At 50.9% G+C, this 15,175-nt stretch overlaps 2 protein-coding genes and 1 long non-coding RNA gene across 5 annotated transcripts in view; 1 reads left to right on the top strand and 2 right to left on the bottom strand.

Moving 5' to 3' along the window:
* Positions 1 to 1,266: 1,266 nt before the first annotated feature.
* DEGS1 (delta 4-desaturase, sphingolipid 1) lies at positions 1,267 to 9,941 on the bottom strand. Its single transcript, XM_042925473.1, has 4 exons — positions 9,752 to 9,941; positions 4,332 to 5,074; positions 1,630 to 1,772; positions 1,267 to 1,546 (listed from the first exon to the last, which is right to left on the bottom strand). The coding sequence occupies exons 1-4, from the start codon at positions 9,831 to 9,833 to the stop codon at positions 1,504 to 1,506; spliced, it is 1,011 nt and encodes a 336-aa protein (XP_042781407.1). The 5' UTR covers positions 9,834 to 9,941; the 3' UTR covers positions 1,267 to 1,503.
* A 1,731-nt stretch (positions 9,942 to 11,672) lies between these two features.
* LOC122211589 lies at positions 11,673 to 14,256 on the top strand. Its single transcript, XR_006198722.1, has 3 exons — positions 11,673 to 11,912; positions 13,877 to 14,035; positions 14,226 to 14,256. It is a non-coding gene; the product is annotated as an uncharacterized LOC122211589 (long non-coding RNA).
* Positions 12,286 to 15,175, bottom strand: part of FBXO28 (F-box protein 28) — a 38,413-nt gene continuing 35,523 nt past the window's right edge. For all 3 annotated transcript variants that reach the window (XM_042924819.1, XM_042924820.1, XM_042924823.1), the window contains one exon: positions 12,286 to 12,520. In XM_042924819.1, coding sequence (XP_042780753.1) covers positions 12,456 to 12,520 — 65 coding nt within the window. In that variant the 3' untranslated portion in view covers positions 12,286 to 12,455. The remainder of the gene's footprint in view (positions 12,521 to 15,175) is intronic.

The following is a 15,175-nucleotide window of genomic DNA, read 5'->3' as shown; positions in this document are numbered from 1 at the left end:
CAAACCACACATGTATAAGCAGAACGCGGGGCCGTGAATCATTCGGGGAGTCCAAGAGCGGCGCTGGACTGCTGGGGAGTGGGGACAGGCCGCGAGGGCTGGCATGAGTTCTGAGGTGAGCCAAGCAGACCGGAAGGGGAAAGGAAATGTGGGCAGAAGGGAGTTGTGCAAAGCCACGGGAGGATTTCACACGCCCCGCCCTGGAGCTCCCCGGGCGCCGGGCCAGAGGCCTCTCTTGGGAAAAGTCACTGCTGGGGACAGAAAAGGGGCTGCTGGGTTAGGAGACCCACCACCCAGGTGAGGACAGGTGACGGGACCGCCAGCCGCAGGCCTGGGGAAGGGTTAAGCGTGTGCACCAAGTATATTGAGGGTAACCAACTGGGCGTGTACTTGTGCAGTGACGGGGCTCGGAGAAGGCAGAGCCGCCTGACGGGGGGGATTCGGGGGCCATCAGCCTGCGTGGCTGCGTCCCGCAGGCAAGGACAGCAGGAGAGGACACAGCAGACTCAACGCATCGAGTCCGGGGCGCGCTGCACAGATGGTGTCGTCTGTCATCGCGTCAGTGCTCTGAACGCTGCTCACTGTTCACGCGATGGTTCTGTAAGCAGTAGTTCGGGGACCGGGGATTTTCCCAGGCGGGAGGGCCAGGAGGGGAAAGCAAAGTCCTGTGGGGGTGAGACGAGGTCTGTCAAGCAGGTTTGCTGGCCCTTTGGAGGCCAAGGCTTCTGTTTTCACCCTGAGCGGGGCGGTCATGACGTTAGAGGAATTTTGTCACATCTCACAGCACGGCTACCTGAGGGCTGTGTTGGAGACCTCCTTGACTTTTTGATCCCACGTATCATCTTTAAATACTGTACCGCATTACACTAAATTCACCCACGTGACCGTCCGGGGACGCAGGGCTGCGAGCCTGACACCCGGGATGCCGGCTGCCGGAAGCCGCTCCCTGCCACCAGATCGCAGCCCGCTTCCGCTGCAGTGAGACGACACGAAACCTCAGCTCAGCTGCTCCTAATTTGAGTCTGTGCGTCTGAAAAAGGAAGTGAAATGTTGGATGTGATTAAATGCAGCAACTTCTTTGGGAACAGGCTACGAGTTTCAGCAGTGTGATGTAAGTTCCGTGTACAATAGGAGAAATTAAAAATTCAGCTTACAGGGAAAGAGGTGTCCGGATCGTTCTTTTTGGAGGGCAGTGACATTTTGAAGTAGACTCACCCCAGCACCGTATTAGATGAGGACAGTTAAGTATGAAAATGTCACAAACGCTACCGTGATTAATAGCTCAGTTTATTAGCTGTTTTAATAAAGTACAACTTGATAGTGAAAATAACATACTAGAAAGAGCTTTTTTTAAAGCTTTTTTATGATATGCTTACAAAACCTCAGACACCAGGGAAAACTTCCCCCACGATGACGCAGCACACACGTCTCCTGTGAGCGCAGCTGAAGGCGGCCAGGCGGGCCGGCTGTTGACAGCCAGGTAAGCTCCTGGTGGCGCGGGGGTCACGTGCAGACACCGTAAGAGGGGCTTCTCAACATCGCGGTCCTGGATGAATAATGCAGAAACGCCACTTTTCAGCTGTGGTGAAGTTTCACAGAGGACCTTCCTTCGGCCGTAGCGACACTTACTCCAGTGCTGCCTGGCCTTTCTGGTGCCTCTTCATTCTCGAGTAGGGACTCACTGTATCATCCATCACAAAGTCGTACAGGACTTTGACCCAGGAGGTGTAGTGAGGGAGGCTGTCGTAGTACTCAGCCGCTATCTTCCTCACCTACGAGAGCAAACACACAGCAACGGGGGTAGTGAGCGCTACGAGTGCGATCGAACGGGACAGACGGAGGCCCGACACAGACACGGAGAAACCACCAGATCTTCCGCCCTCCGGAAAGCCAACACTTCGGGAAAGGCAGCAGCTTCGGGAATTCTAACACAAGGCAGTTTGCATTTCAACACCAAAATATACTTGACCCTCGAGGACTATGGACTCTTTCCCATCACGCTCTGAACTGTGTATTTTCAATAGGTGAGCTGCGTACGTGAGTTACAGCTCAATAAAATGTTCAAAAGAAACCTCGTCACGCACACTGGTTAACAACGTGCTAGTTACATGCATTGTCACTACTTGGTAAGTACCAGCTATTCGCAGAGGAAGCAGAATGCTCCCTGATACGCACTGGACAGGAAGGGCAGGAGAGGGAAGGCGACCACAGCACTGAGGACGCGGACATGTGTAAGGAGCTAAGGACTAAGACCGCACGCACCGAGCGGGAACCAAGAGGACACTACAGAGCCCTGGGCCTTACGTCAAGTGAACCTGAACCGAGCCCAGTGTGCTGGGGGCTATTCAGGAAACTTGTGAGTTCAAGTACCACTGACCCTCGAACAACACGGTGTGAACCGCGCAGGTCCACTTAACACACAGACGTGTTTTCCAGATACACGGTGCAGTCCTGTAAGTGTGTCTTCTCTTCCTTATGATTTTCTTAACATTTTCCTCTCTCCAGCTTACCTTACTGCAAGGACACAGTACGCAACACTGTAACATACAAAACATGTGTTGACCGACTGTTTACGACTGTTTACGTCATCCGTAAGGCTTCGGGTCAACAGGAGGGCTATTCGCAGTTACATCTGGGAGGAGTCAAAAGTCACATGTGGATTTTCAGCCATGCGGGGAGTTGGCACCCCAACCCCGGTGTTGTTCAAGGATCAACTCTATGGTTAATGTTGAAAAAATGACTTTGTCCAAAGGGCAACCACCTTTATAGCCTCTTTAAAAAGTAAGTAAAGGGGCGCCTGGGTGGCTCCGTCGGTTAAGCGTCCGACTTCGGCTCAGGTCATGATCTCACAGTTCCTGAGTTCGAGCCCCACCTCGGGCTCTGTGCTGACAGCTCAGAGCCTGGAGCCTGCTTCGGATTCTGTGTCTCCCTCTCTCTCTGTTTCACCACTGCTCACGCTCTCTTTCTCTCTCAAAAATAAATAAACATTAAAAAAAATTTTTTAAAGTAAGTAAAAAGTCCCCTTCCTCAGGGCAGAAGTGAACACAGGCCGCACACTGTCTTCAGGCCTGTACTCGGCCAGAAAGACACAAAGTAGCTGTGCCAGTGTCACATTAAGATGCTTTCAAAGTTGTCTTCAGCTGTGTGGTTTCCATTTTATTTTGAAAAACGTGAAGCTTAGAGAAAAGTTGAGAGAAGAGTAAAACAGACACATGCCCTTTCCCCAGGCCCCCCAAGGGAAACCGTGAGTCTCTCTCTCTGCACAGATTCATACCACGTGATTTGCTTTCTTTGCTGAGCCTTTTGAGAGTAAGTTGCAGACATTCTGTGACAACCTACGCTCACGTTCCACCTCAGTATTCCCCAAGAACAAAGACCTTCTCCCACAAAGCCATGGGAGCCATGTTCACACTCAAGAAAGTGAGTATCCGCACGGTATTAGCTATTACACGGTATAGGTTGAAAGCCTCCCCACGGACCCAAAGTCCTCTGTCTCGATTTTTCCTTCCTCAAGCACAAATCCAGTCCACAATGATTTGTCCCCATTTAGTGTTCATGTGATGTGTGTCTGTCATCAGTCAGCATTTAAAAACCTACAGGGAAATCCAAGCGTGTTCCTTCATGTGCTCCACAAACAACACACGCAAGTCTGACGGGCAGGGAGACAGACAGTCCCTGCCCGCGGGACGTTTGCAGCTCTGGAATGGATCGTTCACAGACCGTGCAGGCCAATTCCATAGGACGTGTGTATTTCCCAACAAGCCAGCACATAAATCTTAGCCGAGCCCATCGATCTGACAGTGATAAAGCAACGTCAGCTTCGGCTCCTTTTACATAGGCAATGCTCGATCTCGGATATACTTTGCAAGCTGGCAGACCCTTAGCTCCTAACCCCCAAGGGCCACCCCCAGACTTAGGGATTCGGAGAGTAAACCCTGTAACACTGGGGGGGCGGACTCGGGATCTCTACTTGTCGTCTGCTTTGATGAGCAACTCAGGTGGACAAAATACATTAGATTCCTTTTAAAACGGGCAAGTTACAGGCACCTGCGTGGCTCAGTCAGTTAAGTGTCTGATTTCGCCTCAAGTCACAATCTCACCATTTGAGTTTGAGCCCTGCGTTGGGCTCTGTGCTGACAGTTCGGAGCCTGGAGCCTGCTTGGGGTTCCGTGTCTCCCTCTCTCTCTGCCCCTCCCCTGCTCATTCTCTCTCTCTTTCTTATAAACATTAAAAAATAATAATAATAATTAAAAAAAATAAAATGGGCAAGGTACAACTGATTTTGGTCATATGACCATCAGAAATTAGAATGTTTCAAATCCTTTACTTACCAGTGGGAGGTTTTTCCCGGGAACGTTGGGGAAGTCATGGTGTTCGTTGTGGTAACCCACGTTGAAGGTGAGTAGATTCAGAGGCCCATAATACGAGTAAGTTTCGTGTCCCTTTAAGAACATGTAATGTTCGGCTATAAAATGTCCAGAAATCGGATGCAAACCTAGACCGAGTAAGGATGCTGCCAACATGTAGACTAAAGATCTAATTCCAAAAACGTAGTAAACTATAATGTCGAAAGTGATCTGGATCACAGTATTAATCACTTCCAGGTAAGAAATCGGTTTGGGGTTGATGAACAGAGGTCGAAAAGCATAAAAGAGAGGCTGAAGGATGACCCACACGAACTTTCTGAAAGTGGTACAGAAAAACCAGCCTTCGAAATCGGTGGGAATGTCCACATCAATGCCGTCACCCCCAAGGTAGCGATGATGGTCCATGTGATACCTCTTGAAGGAAACTGAGTATGGAACACCAATGGGAAGATTAGCAAATATTCCGAACCAACGATTCCACAGAGCTCGGTTGTTGCCGAAGGCGCTATTGTGGGAGACCTCATGGATGGCCAGGGTCATGGAGTGGTTAATGCAGCTGCCGAAGGCGTACGCCCAGAACAGGACCCACTTCCAATCCAGGTCCTTCACCAAGTAAAACGCAACCAGCTGAGTGAGAACCATCAGCACTATAATCCAGATCAAGTTGGGATCGGGTTTCATCAAGGACTTTATCTCTGGATACTTCGCTGTGAAGAAAAAACAAACAATCAGGAACTGAGCAGAGTACATAATAGTTCTGTGATTCTAATTAAGCCAACACCGTTAAATTAACCCATGAATTAATTTTTTTCTCCAAATCATTAAATGCCCTCTATTAGAGGGAGGGGTATGTTCTCATAGTAAAGGTACAAAGTACCATGTCGCCACAAATTGAGAATGTATGCAGTAAAAATTAGCCTCAAAATCTAGAGTCTCCATACTAACAGAAAGAAAGTCACACGAGTAAAGATTTCATGGTATCCGATTCCCTTTTCACCTCTAGTAATTCTTTGTATATAAAATTTATAAGTTTTACAAAGTTGTGATCATAGTCTGAGAAATCTATCCTAGTGTCTGACAGAATGTATTATATACTTATGACAATACATGTATATACTTATATATAATGCATATGCAATCTATTTGCACATATAAATACTATATTACAGACAGTATGTACTGAGATTTCATAATTTCCTTTACAGTGACTAAATCACTTCTGGTTGCCAGTTTTAACTTCTACCCACTTCCCTATTTGTAGACATTTAGATTTCTAATATTTTTGCCAGCGTAGGCTTCTTACAGTCATCAGGATAATACAGAAAGGATTCTGCTGATTTACAATGCCACTTTCCTAAGGGCTCATTTCTGTGTTATAACTGCTAATTTGTTGGGTTCTTATTCTCTCTGTTGAGCACATGCACAAATATCCAAGCAGGAGGAAAAAGACCAATAGCAAAAACTCTGCATCTCAGCACGTGTCCCCCAAGGGCAAATGCTGACTCTTCTCTGGTCTCACGGCCTGCCTGTGGAGGGAAGCCCAGGCATGATGAACCTTTGGTTTTATGTGCTGCTGAGTAGGTTTGACCCAGGACGGCATAAGAACAAAAGACCTTTTAATTTTTTTTTTTTCTTAATATTTATTTTTGAGAGAGAGAGAGAGAGAGACGGAGCATGAGTGGGGGAGGTGCAGAGAGAGAGAGAGAGGGAGACACAGAATCTGAAGCAGGCTCCAGGCTCCGAGCTGTCAGCACAGAGCCAGACGTGGGGCTCGAACCCACGAACCATAAGATTGTGACCTGAGCCGAAGTCGGGACGCTTAACCGACAGAGCCCTCCAGGCGCCCCAAAGGCCCTTTCTCTGGAGACGGGTCACTCAGAATATTTTTGAAAAGATACGGAAGGGAAAAGTGCAGCTTCACCCTCTTTTCCCTACATGTGACATGACGAACTCAACCAAAGCTTAAACTACAAGGCAGGAAGCAATTTCAGCCAGTTTTATATATGAGACATGGGGGTGGCGCTAACCCCCGGTGAGTAACTCCCACTTCTCTCTCTCCACTCCCTCTAATCTTTGTTGATTTAGTTCATTTCATCAAATGTTAATCAGGTTGTAGGCAAGAGACCAAAAAAAGTAACCCTACAGGCCTAGACGTGAATTAGTTTAAAACCAATTTTCCTCATATGAATGAAGAGTTGTTCAGTCATTCGTTAAAATAGGAGCATTTGGGGAGCAATTTCCACCACAGGAGAACAACTGTTCAGTTAATTGGTGGATAAGCAGTAACTCACTGGTACTAAAATATGTACTTCTGTCTAGACAGAGCTCCAGTATTTTCACCTTATATAAGGATTCAATGGACACGTCTGCCACAGCATAGAAGGCGATACGCATTTTATAGTATTCTAAAATCAGGAGGGGCACGTGGGGGGCTCAGTCATTTAGGCCTCTGAATCTTGATTTCAGCTCAGGTCATGATCTCCTGACAACAACCCACCCCACCCCACGTCCCCAGTCCCATGTCCCTGCTCTGCACTGACAGGGCAGAGCCTGCTTGGAATTCTCCCTCTCTTCCTGCTCCTCCCCTGCTCACGCTCTCTAACCGAACATTTAAAATAAAAGATAAAATGATGAAACTCCTATGCATTGTTCTCCAGGACAAATCAAGTTGTCCCAAGCGATTCTGTACCAAATTCTTGAAAAGCTTATTTTAGTCTGTAAAGTCTATGCTATGATGGTACCAATATGAGTAAACAGGGAAAGAGCTTTCTCAACAAATGGTGCTGCGACAGCTGATTATCCACATGCAAAAGGATGGAGTTGGACCCCTTCCTCACACCATACACAAAAATTACCTCAAAACAGATCACAGACCTCAATATAGGAAAACTATAAAATTCTTACAAGAACACAGAAGGAAATCTTCATAACCTTAGATGGCTTAGATACTATAACCAAAAACATAAGCAACAAAAGTAAAAAACTGATAAACTGCACTAGCATCCAAAAACGTTGGTGTTGCAAAGGATACCATCAAGAAAGCGAACCCACAGAATGGGAGGAAATGTTTGCAAATCACCTACCTCATAAGTGACTTGAACCTAGAATGCAGGATGAACTCTTAAAGCTCTTACCATTCGTTACCCAATTTAAAATGGGCAGAGAGTCCGAACAGAGTTTTCCCCAAAGCAGATATACAAATGGCCAACAAGCACACAAAAGGTGCTGAACATTATTAGTCACTATGAAGCCAAAATGAGCTACCATTTCACATGTGCTAGAAGGGCTATGTCGAAAGTCAGGCAATGACAAGGATGTGAAGAAACTGGAACCCACGCGCGTTGCTGGGGACCATGTCAAATAGCACAGCTGGTTTGGAAGGGTCTGGCCCTCCCCTCGAAATGCTAAACACAGAGCTACCAATGACCCCGCAATTCCACTCCTGGCTAGCTACCCAAGAGGAATGAAAACACATCCATCTGATAACTTGCCTGTGAGTGTTCACCGCAGCATTATTCGTCGGTGTCAAAAGGTGAAAACAGCCCCACAGTCTACCAGCTGGCGAACGCACAAGCGAAACGTGGACCATCCATCCATACAATGGAGTACTACTTGGCCGCTAAAAGGAATAAAATGCTGACATGCTACAATATGGATGAACGTTAGGCTAAGGGAAAGAGGCCAGCCACAAGAGACCAAGGACTGCATGAATTCGCTTATAAGAAATGTCCAGAAGAGGTAAATCTGGAGAGACAGAAAGTAGATCAGGGGTTGCCCAGAGCTGAGGAGTGAGAGAGACTGATGAACACAGGCGCTGCTTTTCTCCGCCCAAAACACAACACTTTCACACACATGTCTTGTCATTTAAGTATTACCTTTCCTGAGGTTATTCCCATCTCCGCTCCTGAAATGGGACATTGAGCAGTATTTGCACCTATGCTGAAGATTATATTTTCATGGAGACACTTATCAATGACATTTGTCACTCTCCAAGTGAAATGGTTCAGTGATGTTAAGTATGTGGGAAAAGGCTCGTTGCCGAGATAAGCATCAGTAAGCACCTTTCCACTTCCTTGATTTTCTGAATATTAAATAGATGGCTAACTTCCAGTATTGAGGCGTTGGGTTTTTACAAGGTGGATACCAGCTTATTCTTGTGTAGCACGTTGATAAGTCATCAGTAAAAAGTATCATTATGCTATCTCTTCGTCTAAGTGATTTGCATCATATTTGCTTTAATTAAAAAGCACACATCCAAGGGCACCCGGTGGCTCAGTCGGCTAAGCATCAGACTCTTGGTTGCCGCTCAGGTCACGATCTCAGTTCGTTAAGCTGGAGTCCCAAGTCCAGTCCCCAGCGGGGCTCTGCCTGGACAGCCTGGATCCTACTTGGGAGTCTCTCCTTCCCTCTCTGCCCCTCCCCCACTCGTGCTCGCTCTCTCTTTCATAATAAATAAACTTAAAAAAAAAAGAAAGAAAACACGCAACCGTATAGGTTCAAGCTACCACTTTACTGATTCGATTTTTTTAAATGCATTTTAAGTGGACCTACTAACTCTTGTTTGCAAACAAGCGTGAAACTTCTAACTTTAGACACCCCAGCAAAAAAAGCTTGCTCTCCCTTTTCACTGGGCAAATTGGTGCTGAGACAAAAAATAAAAACCAGTTAAGTACTACTCCTATTGCACTCAGCACCCATCAGTTTTCTGATTTTTTCCAAGAAGTTAAAAGCACCCGCCTTGGAGGCAACGTGACCGCGATCAGAACTCCCCCTGGAACGGCTCACTCGCCCTTTACCTACTCCTCATCTTTAACATGGGGTAACAGCCACCTCGTTACTGCGAGGCCCTACCCCGGGGCACGTCTGTGGCCCACGCAGCACGCTGCCCGGGCCCAGCATCTGGGGCCTCCGGGGAGGGGGGCCCTGCAGACCGCGAGAAGCCTCCATCCGCGGGGCCGAGCGGGGCCTAGCTCGCCGGCGGGGAAGGGCCCCGAGTCTGCGGCGGGGACCAGCCGGCGCTCCTCCGAGCGTCCGTCCTCCCCGCGCCCCCGCTCCGGACTACGCCCTGCTCCGCGCACGCCCGCGGCAGCGCCCCGGGGGCCGTGGGGGAGGGTCTCCGAGCCGCCGAACCGCCCGCCGGGGCCGCTCCACGCCCGTGCCGCCACCGGGGCCGCAGCCGGGCCTCCCCGCGCCGACCGCCGGGACCCCTCCCTCCCCGCCCCCCGCCGCCGGGGCCGCTCCACATCGGAACCCCCTCCCCCGCAGGGACCCCTCCCTCCGGGCCCTTAACGGGCCACGGGCGCCGGGGAGCGCAGGCCGAGCGCAGAGCGCGCCCCGGCGGCGGGAGGCCGCGCGCACATAACGGGGCGCGGGCCGGGCCTCACCCAGGATCTCCTGGCGCCGGCTGGCGTGGGGCTGGTCAGTGTAGACCCACTCGAAATCCTCTCGCGCGACGCGGTTCCCCATGGCGGCGGCTGGCGGGCCCCGCTCCGGCTCTCGCTTCCGGCCCGGCTCCCGTGAGGCGGCTGCGGCGGCGGCTCCCGGCTCTTGTCAGCCGGCGGCGGGCGGAGCGGCGGAGACAGAGGCCGGGGCGGGGCCCCGCGGTCCTCCCTCTGGCCCCGCCCCCGTCGGTCTCGCCCCGTCGGCCCCATTGGTCCCGCCCTTTTGGCTCCGCCCCAACGGCCCCGCCTGCTCCGTTGGCCCCGCCCCGCCGCCTCCCGGCTGCCTACGCGGAAGGCGGGCTCTCCCGCCGCCCGGTGGCGCCACGGCGCGAGACCTCGGGTGAGCTGTGCCGCGCGGGCGCTCGGCGGCGCCTGTCGGCCCCTGCGGGAAGCGGGGCCCGCAGGAGAACGCGGGTGCGCGGCCGCTGGGGGCCGACGAGACGAGAAGCCGCCGCCGGCAAGGAGAGGGAAGGGACGAGGACCTGCCTGCCCCCGCCGTCCAGCCTCCGCCGTCGGGGCCGGTCGCCGCCACGGCCTGTCCTGGGAGGGACGGCGGTCACACAGCCCGTTCCCACCTCTCCTGTCGAGAAGAAACTTGGGCTGAAACTGCAGAAAGGAAGATGACGTTCAAAAAAAAAAAACCACGATTTAACCCCGCGTCCCGTCTGTCAGAGAGGAGCTCAGAGCTGCGCGGCCTGCAGCCTCGTCGAGGAGTGGGCGGGCTTGGGGTGAGGGTCCCCTCCCCGTGCCAGGTGGTCCCCTCCCTGTGTCAGGAGGTCCCCTGGCTGGTGGGGACCGGGGGTTCCAAGCCGACGGCTGACGGTCCCCTCCCTGTGTCAGATGGTCCCCTCCCTGTGCCAGGAGGTCCCCTCCCTGTGTCAGGAGGTCCCCTGGCTGGTGGGGACCGGGGGTTCCAAGCCGACAGCTGACAGTCCCCTCCCCATGTCAGATGGTCCTCTGGCTGGTGGGGACCGGGGGTTCCAAGCCAACGGCTGACGGTCCCCTCCCCATGTCAGATGGTCCCCTGGCTGGTGGGGATGGGGGGTTCCAAGCCGACAGCTGACAGTCCCCTCCCCATGTCAGATGGTCCTCTGGCTGGTGGGGACCGGGGGTTCCAAGCTGACGGCTGACGGTCCCCTCCCCATGTCAGATGGTCCCCTGGCTGGTGGGGATGGGGGGTTCCAAGCCGACGGCTGACGGTCCCCTCCCCGTGTCAGATGGTCCCCTCCCTGTGCCAGGAGGTCCCCTCCCCGTGTCAGGAGGTCCCCTGGCTGGTGGGGACCGGGGGTTCCAAGCCGACGGCTGACGGTCCCCTCTCCGTGTCAGATGGTCCCCTCCCGGTGTCAGGTGGTCCCCTCCCTGTGCCAGGAGGTCCCCTCCCCGTGTCAGGAGGTCCCCTGGCTGGTGGGGATGGGGGTCCCAGGTCGACGGGATGAAGGTCACCTTCTGGGAGAGGCCGAGACCGCAGTTGGGTTGGGTGTTAACGTCTCGGTTTGCCGACTGGGACTCGGCCCGAGTGAGTCCGTTTGGGGCCTTGTCTCCTTCCGAACAACTGCCCCCTCTTCTGACCCGCCCCTCGGCCTGCCTCAGGACGCCAGAAATGGGAGGCCTGGGCGCCACTCCCCGCTTGCGCTCTGCAGGCCCGGCAGCGTGTGCTGACGCCCCGCGGTCGCGACTTGAGGCTCACGCCTTTTAAGTGGCTCCTCGTCTTCGCTCCTCTCCTGGCGTTCCAGTCGCGGGGGGCCGATTCGCCCGGTGGTCAGCGCTGCACACGGGCCTCCGCAGCTTCTGAGAGTCCAGCCGGCCGGCGAGACCGCGGTGGTCCCGCTCAGGGTGGCCCCGGCGTCTGGAGTGCGCTTCAGAGCCACGGCCCCCGAGACCCGAACCAACCGAAATCGAGCCAGAGAAAGACCGTGTTGAGGGAGTGACCTTTCTACGTGAAGTGGCTCGTTCGGTGATTTCAGGAGGCTGTTTCAGCTTCGGCAGAAACGTTAATACTGTGGTGGTGGCCGCAGCACGGACGCCTCCTTGTGCGACCAAGACACGATCAAGGCCTGTCCTGCCATCGGAAACAACTCTGTCCTTGCAGAGATGCCTGCCACTGGTAAGATCCGGTTTAGATAATCATGAGAACGTGGGGGTGCGAACGTGCTGTAACTTGCGTAGGTGTTTGTGTCTAACTGGGCAAGTGCAGTTATCATTGGAGAAAGGTAAAAGCAAGGCACTGGGTGCTGTGGCCATGAAGATCGGACTCTACGAGTGAGTTCTAAGAGGGAGGGGGAATGCGTTGGAAATAGAAGAGAAATTGGTCACGGGGAGGACCAGCCATCTCTAGCATCGTGGACAGACTGGAGTTTTTGATGGCAAAGCCAGCAGTCTGAAAGGTCGCCCCACTGAGCAATGGCCTGGGAGACACAGACGTAGGTGTTACCTTTCCGGGCCATGCCAGAATAAAGGACAAGAGACACGAGAGAGGGTTTTATGTTTAAGTATGACGTCTTGATCTGGCATCTGGGGAAGAAGCAGTCTCCATCGATGACGTCAGCGGCTTCCCTTCCTTGCCGGTTTGTTTCAGAGGTCTCCAGTGTCTGCACAGGACCAGATGGCAGGTGGAGCCTTCTTTTGCGGTGGGATGTGTGCCCAAGGTTCAGGTCCCTGCAGTGTGGCTGAGGACCGGTCCCTTACAAGGAGGTTCAAGCGCAGTCTTTGTCCCTAGTGATCGCAAATCAGAAGGGTGGGAGAGAATTGGAAACATTAATTTGGACAGTCACAGCCAGATATTTGAGCTAGAAACATTCAGGAACCGGTCCAGTTTACGGGCATATAACACATCCTCTACGACAGCAAGACTAGAATCTAATGTCTACACAGGTGCAAACATAGTTTTCCTGTCTAGAATCACCCCCGCTTTTTTTTTTCCTACCAAGATAACCACAGTAAACAAATGGTTTGGTTTTTTTTTTTTATGAAATTTGGTCTGATTATCTGCCTAGTGCAGCAAGAATAGCAATTGACCATATAAACTCTTTTATTTATTCTCCTTCAGCTAAGGCAGCAGAAGAGATGGTTTATCATACACGTGTTACGTTCAGCCACAAATGAAAACAGATTCAGTGCTTTAAGTCACAGGCCCAGGGAGTCTCTCAAAGGTGGTGGTTGCGATCAGATGGTGATGGATGTTCTAGATCCATTGAATCAAGCTCTGGAAAGTAGGCTTGCAGTCCAACCACTGGTAGCAGTGTCTCTGGCCTCTGGCTTTCCTTCTTTCCGGGTGCACACGCTACTGGTCTACGTGGACCTCTGCCTCATCTTTCTTCTCTTACGCTTCAGCCTGCGCATTTGCTTCTTCCTCCACTTAGCCTTCATGGCGCAGAGTTTTCCAAGAAGATGGCGCTAAGGCTGAGCCATATAAACTCTTTTTAAGGCTTGAACTTCTCATAAGGGATCTCAGACTGAACTTTTAAAAGCCTCTGAGGGGGCGCCTGGGTGGCTCAGTCGGTTAAGCGTCCGACTTTGGCTCAGGTCATGATCTCACGGTCCGTGGGCCCGAGCCCCGCGTCGGGCTCTGTGCTGACAGCTCAGAGCCTGGAGCCTGTTTCAGATTCTGTGTCTCCTTCTCTCTGTGACCCTCCCCCGTTCATGCTCTGTCTCTCTCTGTCTCAAAAATAAATAAACGTTAAAAAAAATTTTTTTTAAATAAAATCATAAAACTAAACTGGGTACAGATTTCCAGAAGAGAAAAACTAGATTCAAGCAGAACAAGAACTAATTATATTGGATTGAATAAACTCATGGAGATAATTGTAATTTTTCTGTGACTTTTTGTTTTAAACACTGCTGCTTCCTTAATGTTTTGTTTTTCTAGACTTAAGGGAAATGTATTCTCTTAAACTATTTGTGAATTAACAGCAATTTGGTAAAGTATACCTTTGTAAATAAAGATGAAATATTTACCTTTTCTCCATACCTGATGCCTCCAGAATTCAGAAACCCTTGAGTATTGATTTCATATGCCATATAGTTCATTAGTTGCATACGCTCAGTAAGAATCTGTTCTCTTCGTAACAGGAAACAACTGGAAACACTGGCTATTTACCAAGGGTTTGACTGGAATGTCATATTTGAGCGAGAGGTGCATAAACTCAGATATGACCACACAGCTTTCGGGAACTGCTTGGATAAGTCGGTCTGGAGCCTTGTCCATAGGGTTCTTGGCGGCCTTACCAGGTAAGTTAGGAATGTCACTTCCTGGTAGAACCAGGAACCTCGGCATTTTGGGGGGGGGGGTGGGGTCTCAAGAAGACAGGAATTCACCCAAACTGTAAGTATTGCAGGTAACATGTGATGAAAATCCTCGGCTTGGCTTCCTGGCCTCAGAGGCTTTTATTTTTTTTTTAATGTTTTATTTTTGAGACAGAGACACAGCATGAGCAGGGAAGGGGCAGAGAGAGAAGAAGACACAGAATTCGAAGCAGGCTCCAGGTTCTGAGCTGTCAGCACAGAGTCCGACGCGGGGCTCGAACTCACGGACCGTGAGATCATGACCTGAGCCAAAGTCGGACGCTTAACCGACTGAGCCACGCAGGCGCCCCAGTTTTATGATTTTAAAGTTATCAGAAACTTGTACTTTTCAGAGTCCTTTCCATGAATCTCTTTGGAGATGAAGCATTTTGCAGGAATGCTTTTGCAAAAGTATCAAAATAAAACAAGAAAACAGCTTTTTAAATAATAGCCATTCTGACAGGTGTAAGGTGTTATTCCATTGTAGATTTGATTTGCATTTTGCTGATGGTGAGTGATGTTGAGCATCTTTGTGTGTGTGTGTGTGTTTGGTTTTATTTCTTTCTTTCTTTGTTTATTTATTTATTTTGAGAGACACAGAGACAGTGTGGGTGGGGCAGGGAGAGAGGGAGAGAGAGAATCCCAAGCAGGCTCCACACTGTCAGCACAGAGCCCGATGTGGGGCTCAAACCCACAAACTGTGACCTGAGCTGAAACCAAGAGTTGGACGCTTAACCTACTGAGCCACCCAGGCGCCCCTGTTGAACATCTTTTCATGTGCCTATCGGCATGAATGTATGTCTTCTTTGTCCTATCAGGTTCTGAATATCAAATTTCAATTTGGACAGTTTCCAACCACAGAGTTACTCAAAAAATCCTTTTGAATGAAATTCATCACCATTCTCATCCCCACCTGGCTTATATTTTTCTATTTTTTCCCCAGGCAGTAATTTTCTTCAAATGATATATTTAAGCTAAATAGTTGCTCCCAACCCCACCCCCCCACAACTTCTTGAAAGCCTGATAAAAAGGGAGCTGCTGTGGTTAGAGTATAAAAGTTGGCCAGACATAGACAAAGAAAAAATA

The sequence above is a fragment of the Panthera leo genome, chromosome F3 (assembly GCF_018350215.1).
Source record: "Panthera leo isolate Ple1 chromosome F3, P.leo_Ple1_pat1.1, whole genome shotgun sequence".
NCBI lineage: Eukaryota > Metazoa > Chordata > Mammalia > Carnivora > Felidae > Panthera > Panthera leo.
Note: the sequence above shows the minus strand (reverse complement) of the source record. Positions and strands in the feature narration are given on the sequence as shown.

Bases quoted from the DNA above. Each gene is read 5' to 3' on its own strand.
- DEGS1 (XM_042925473.1), bottom strand. From the start codon at position 9,833: ATGGGGAACCGCGTCGCGCGAGAGGATTTCGAGTGGGTCTACACTGAC. The intron at 5,075-9,751 runs GTGAGGCCCGGC...TTTTCTTCACAG, and splicing joins CCGGCGCCAGGAGATCCTGG to CGAAGTATCCAGAGATAAAG. The intron at 1,773-4,331 runs GTAAGTAAAGGA...TTGCTCTCGTAG, and splicing joins CCGGGAAAAACCTCCCACTG to GTGAGGAAGATAGCGGCTGA.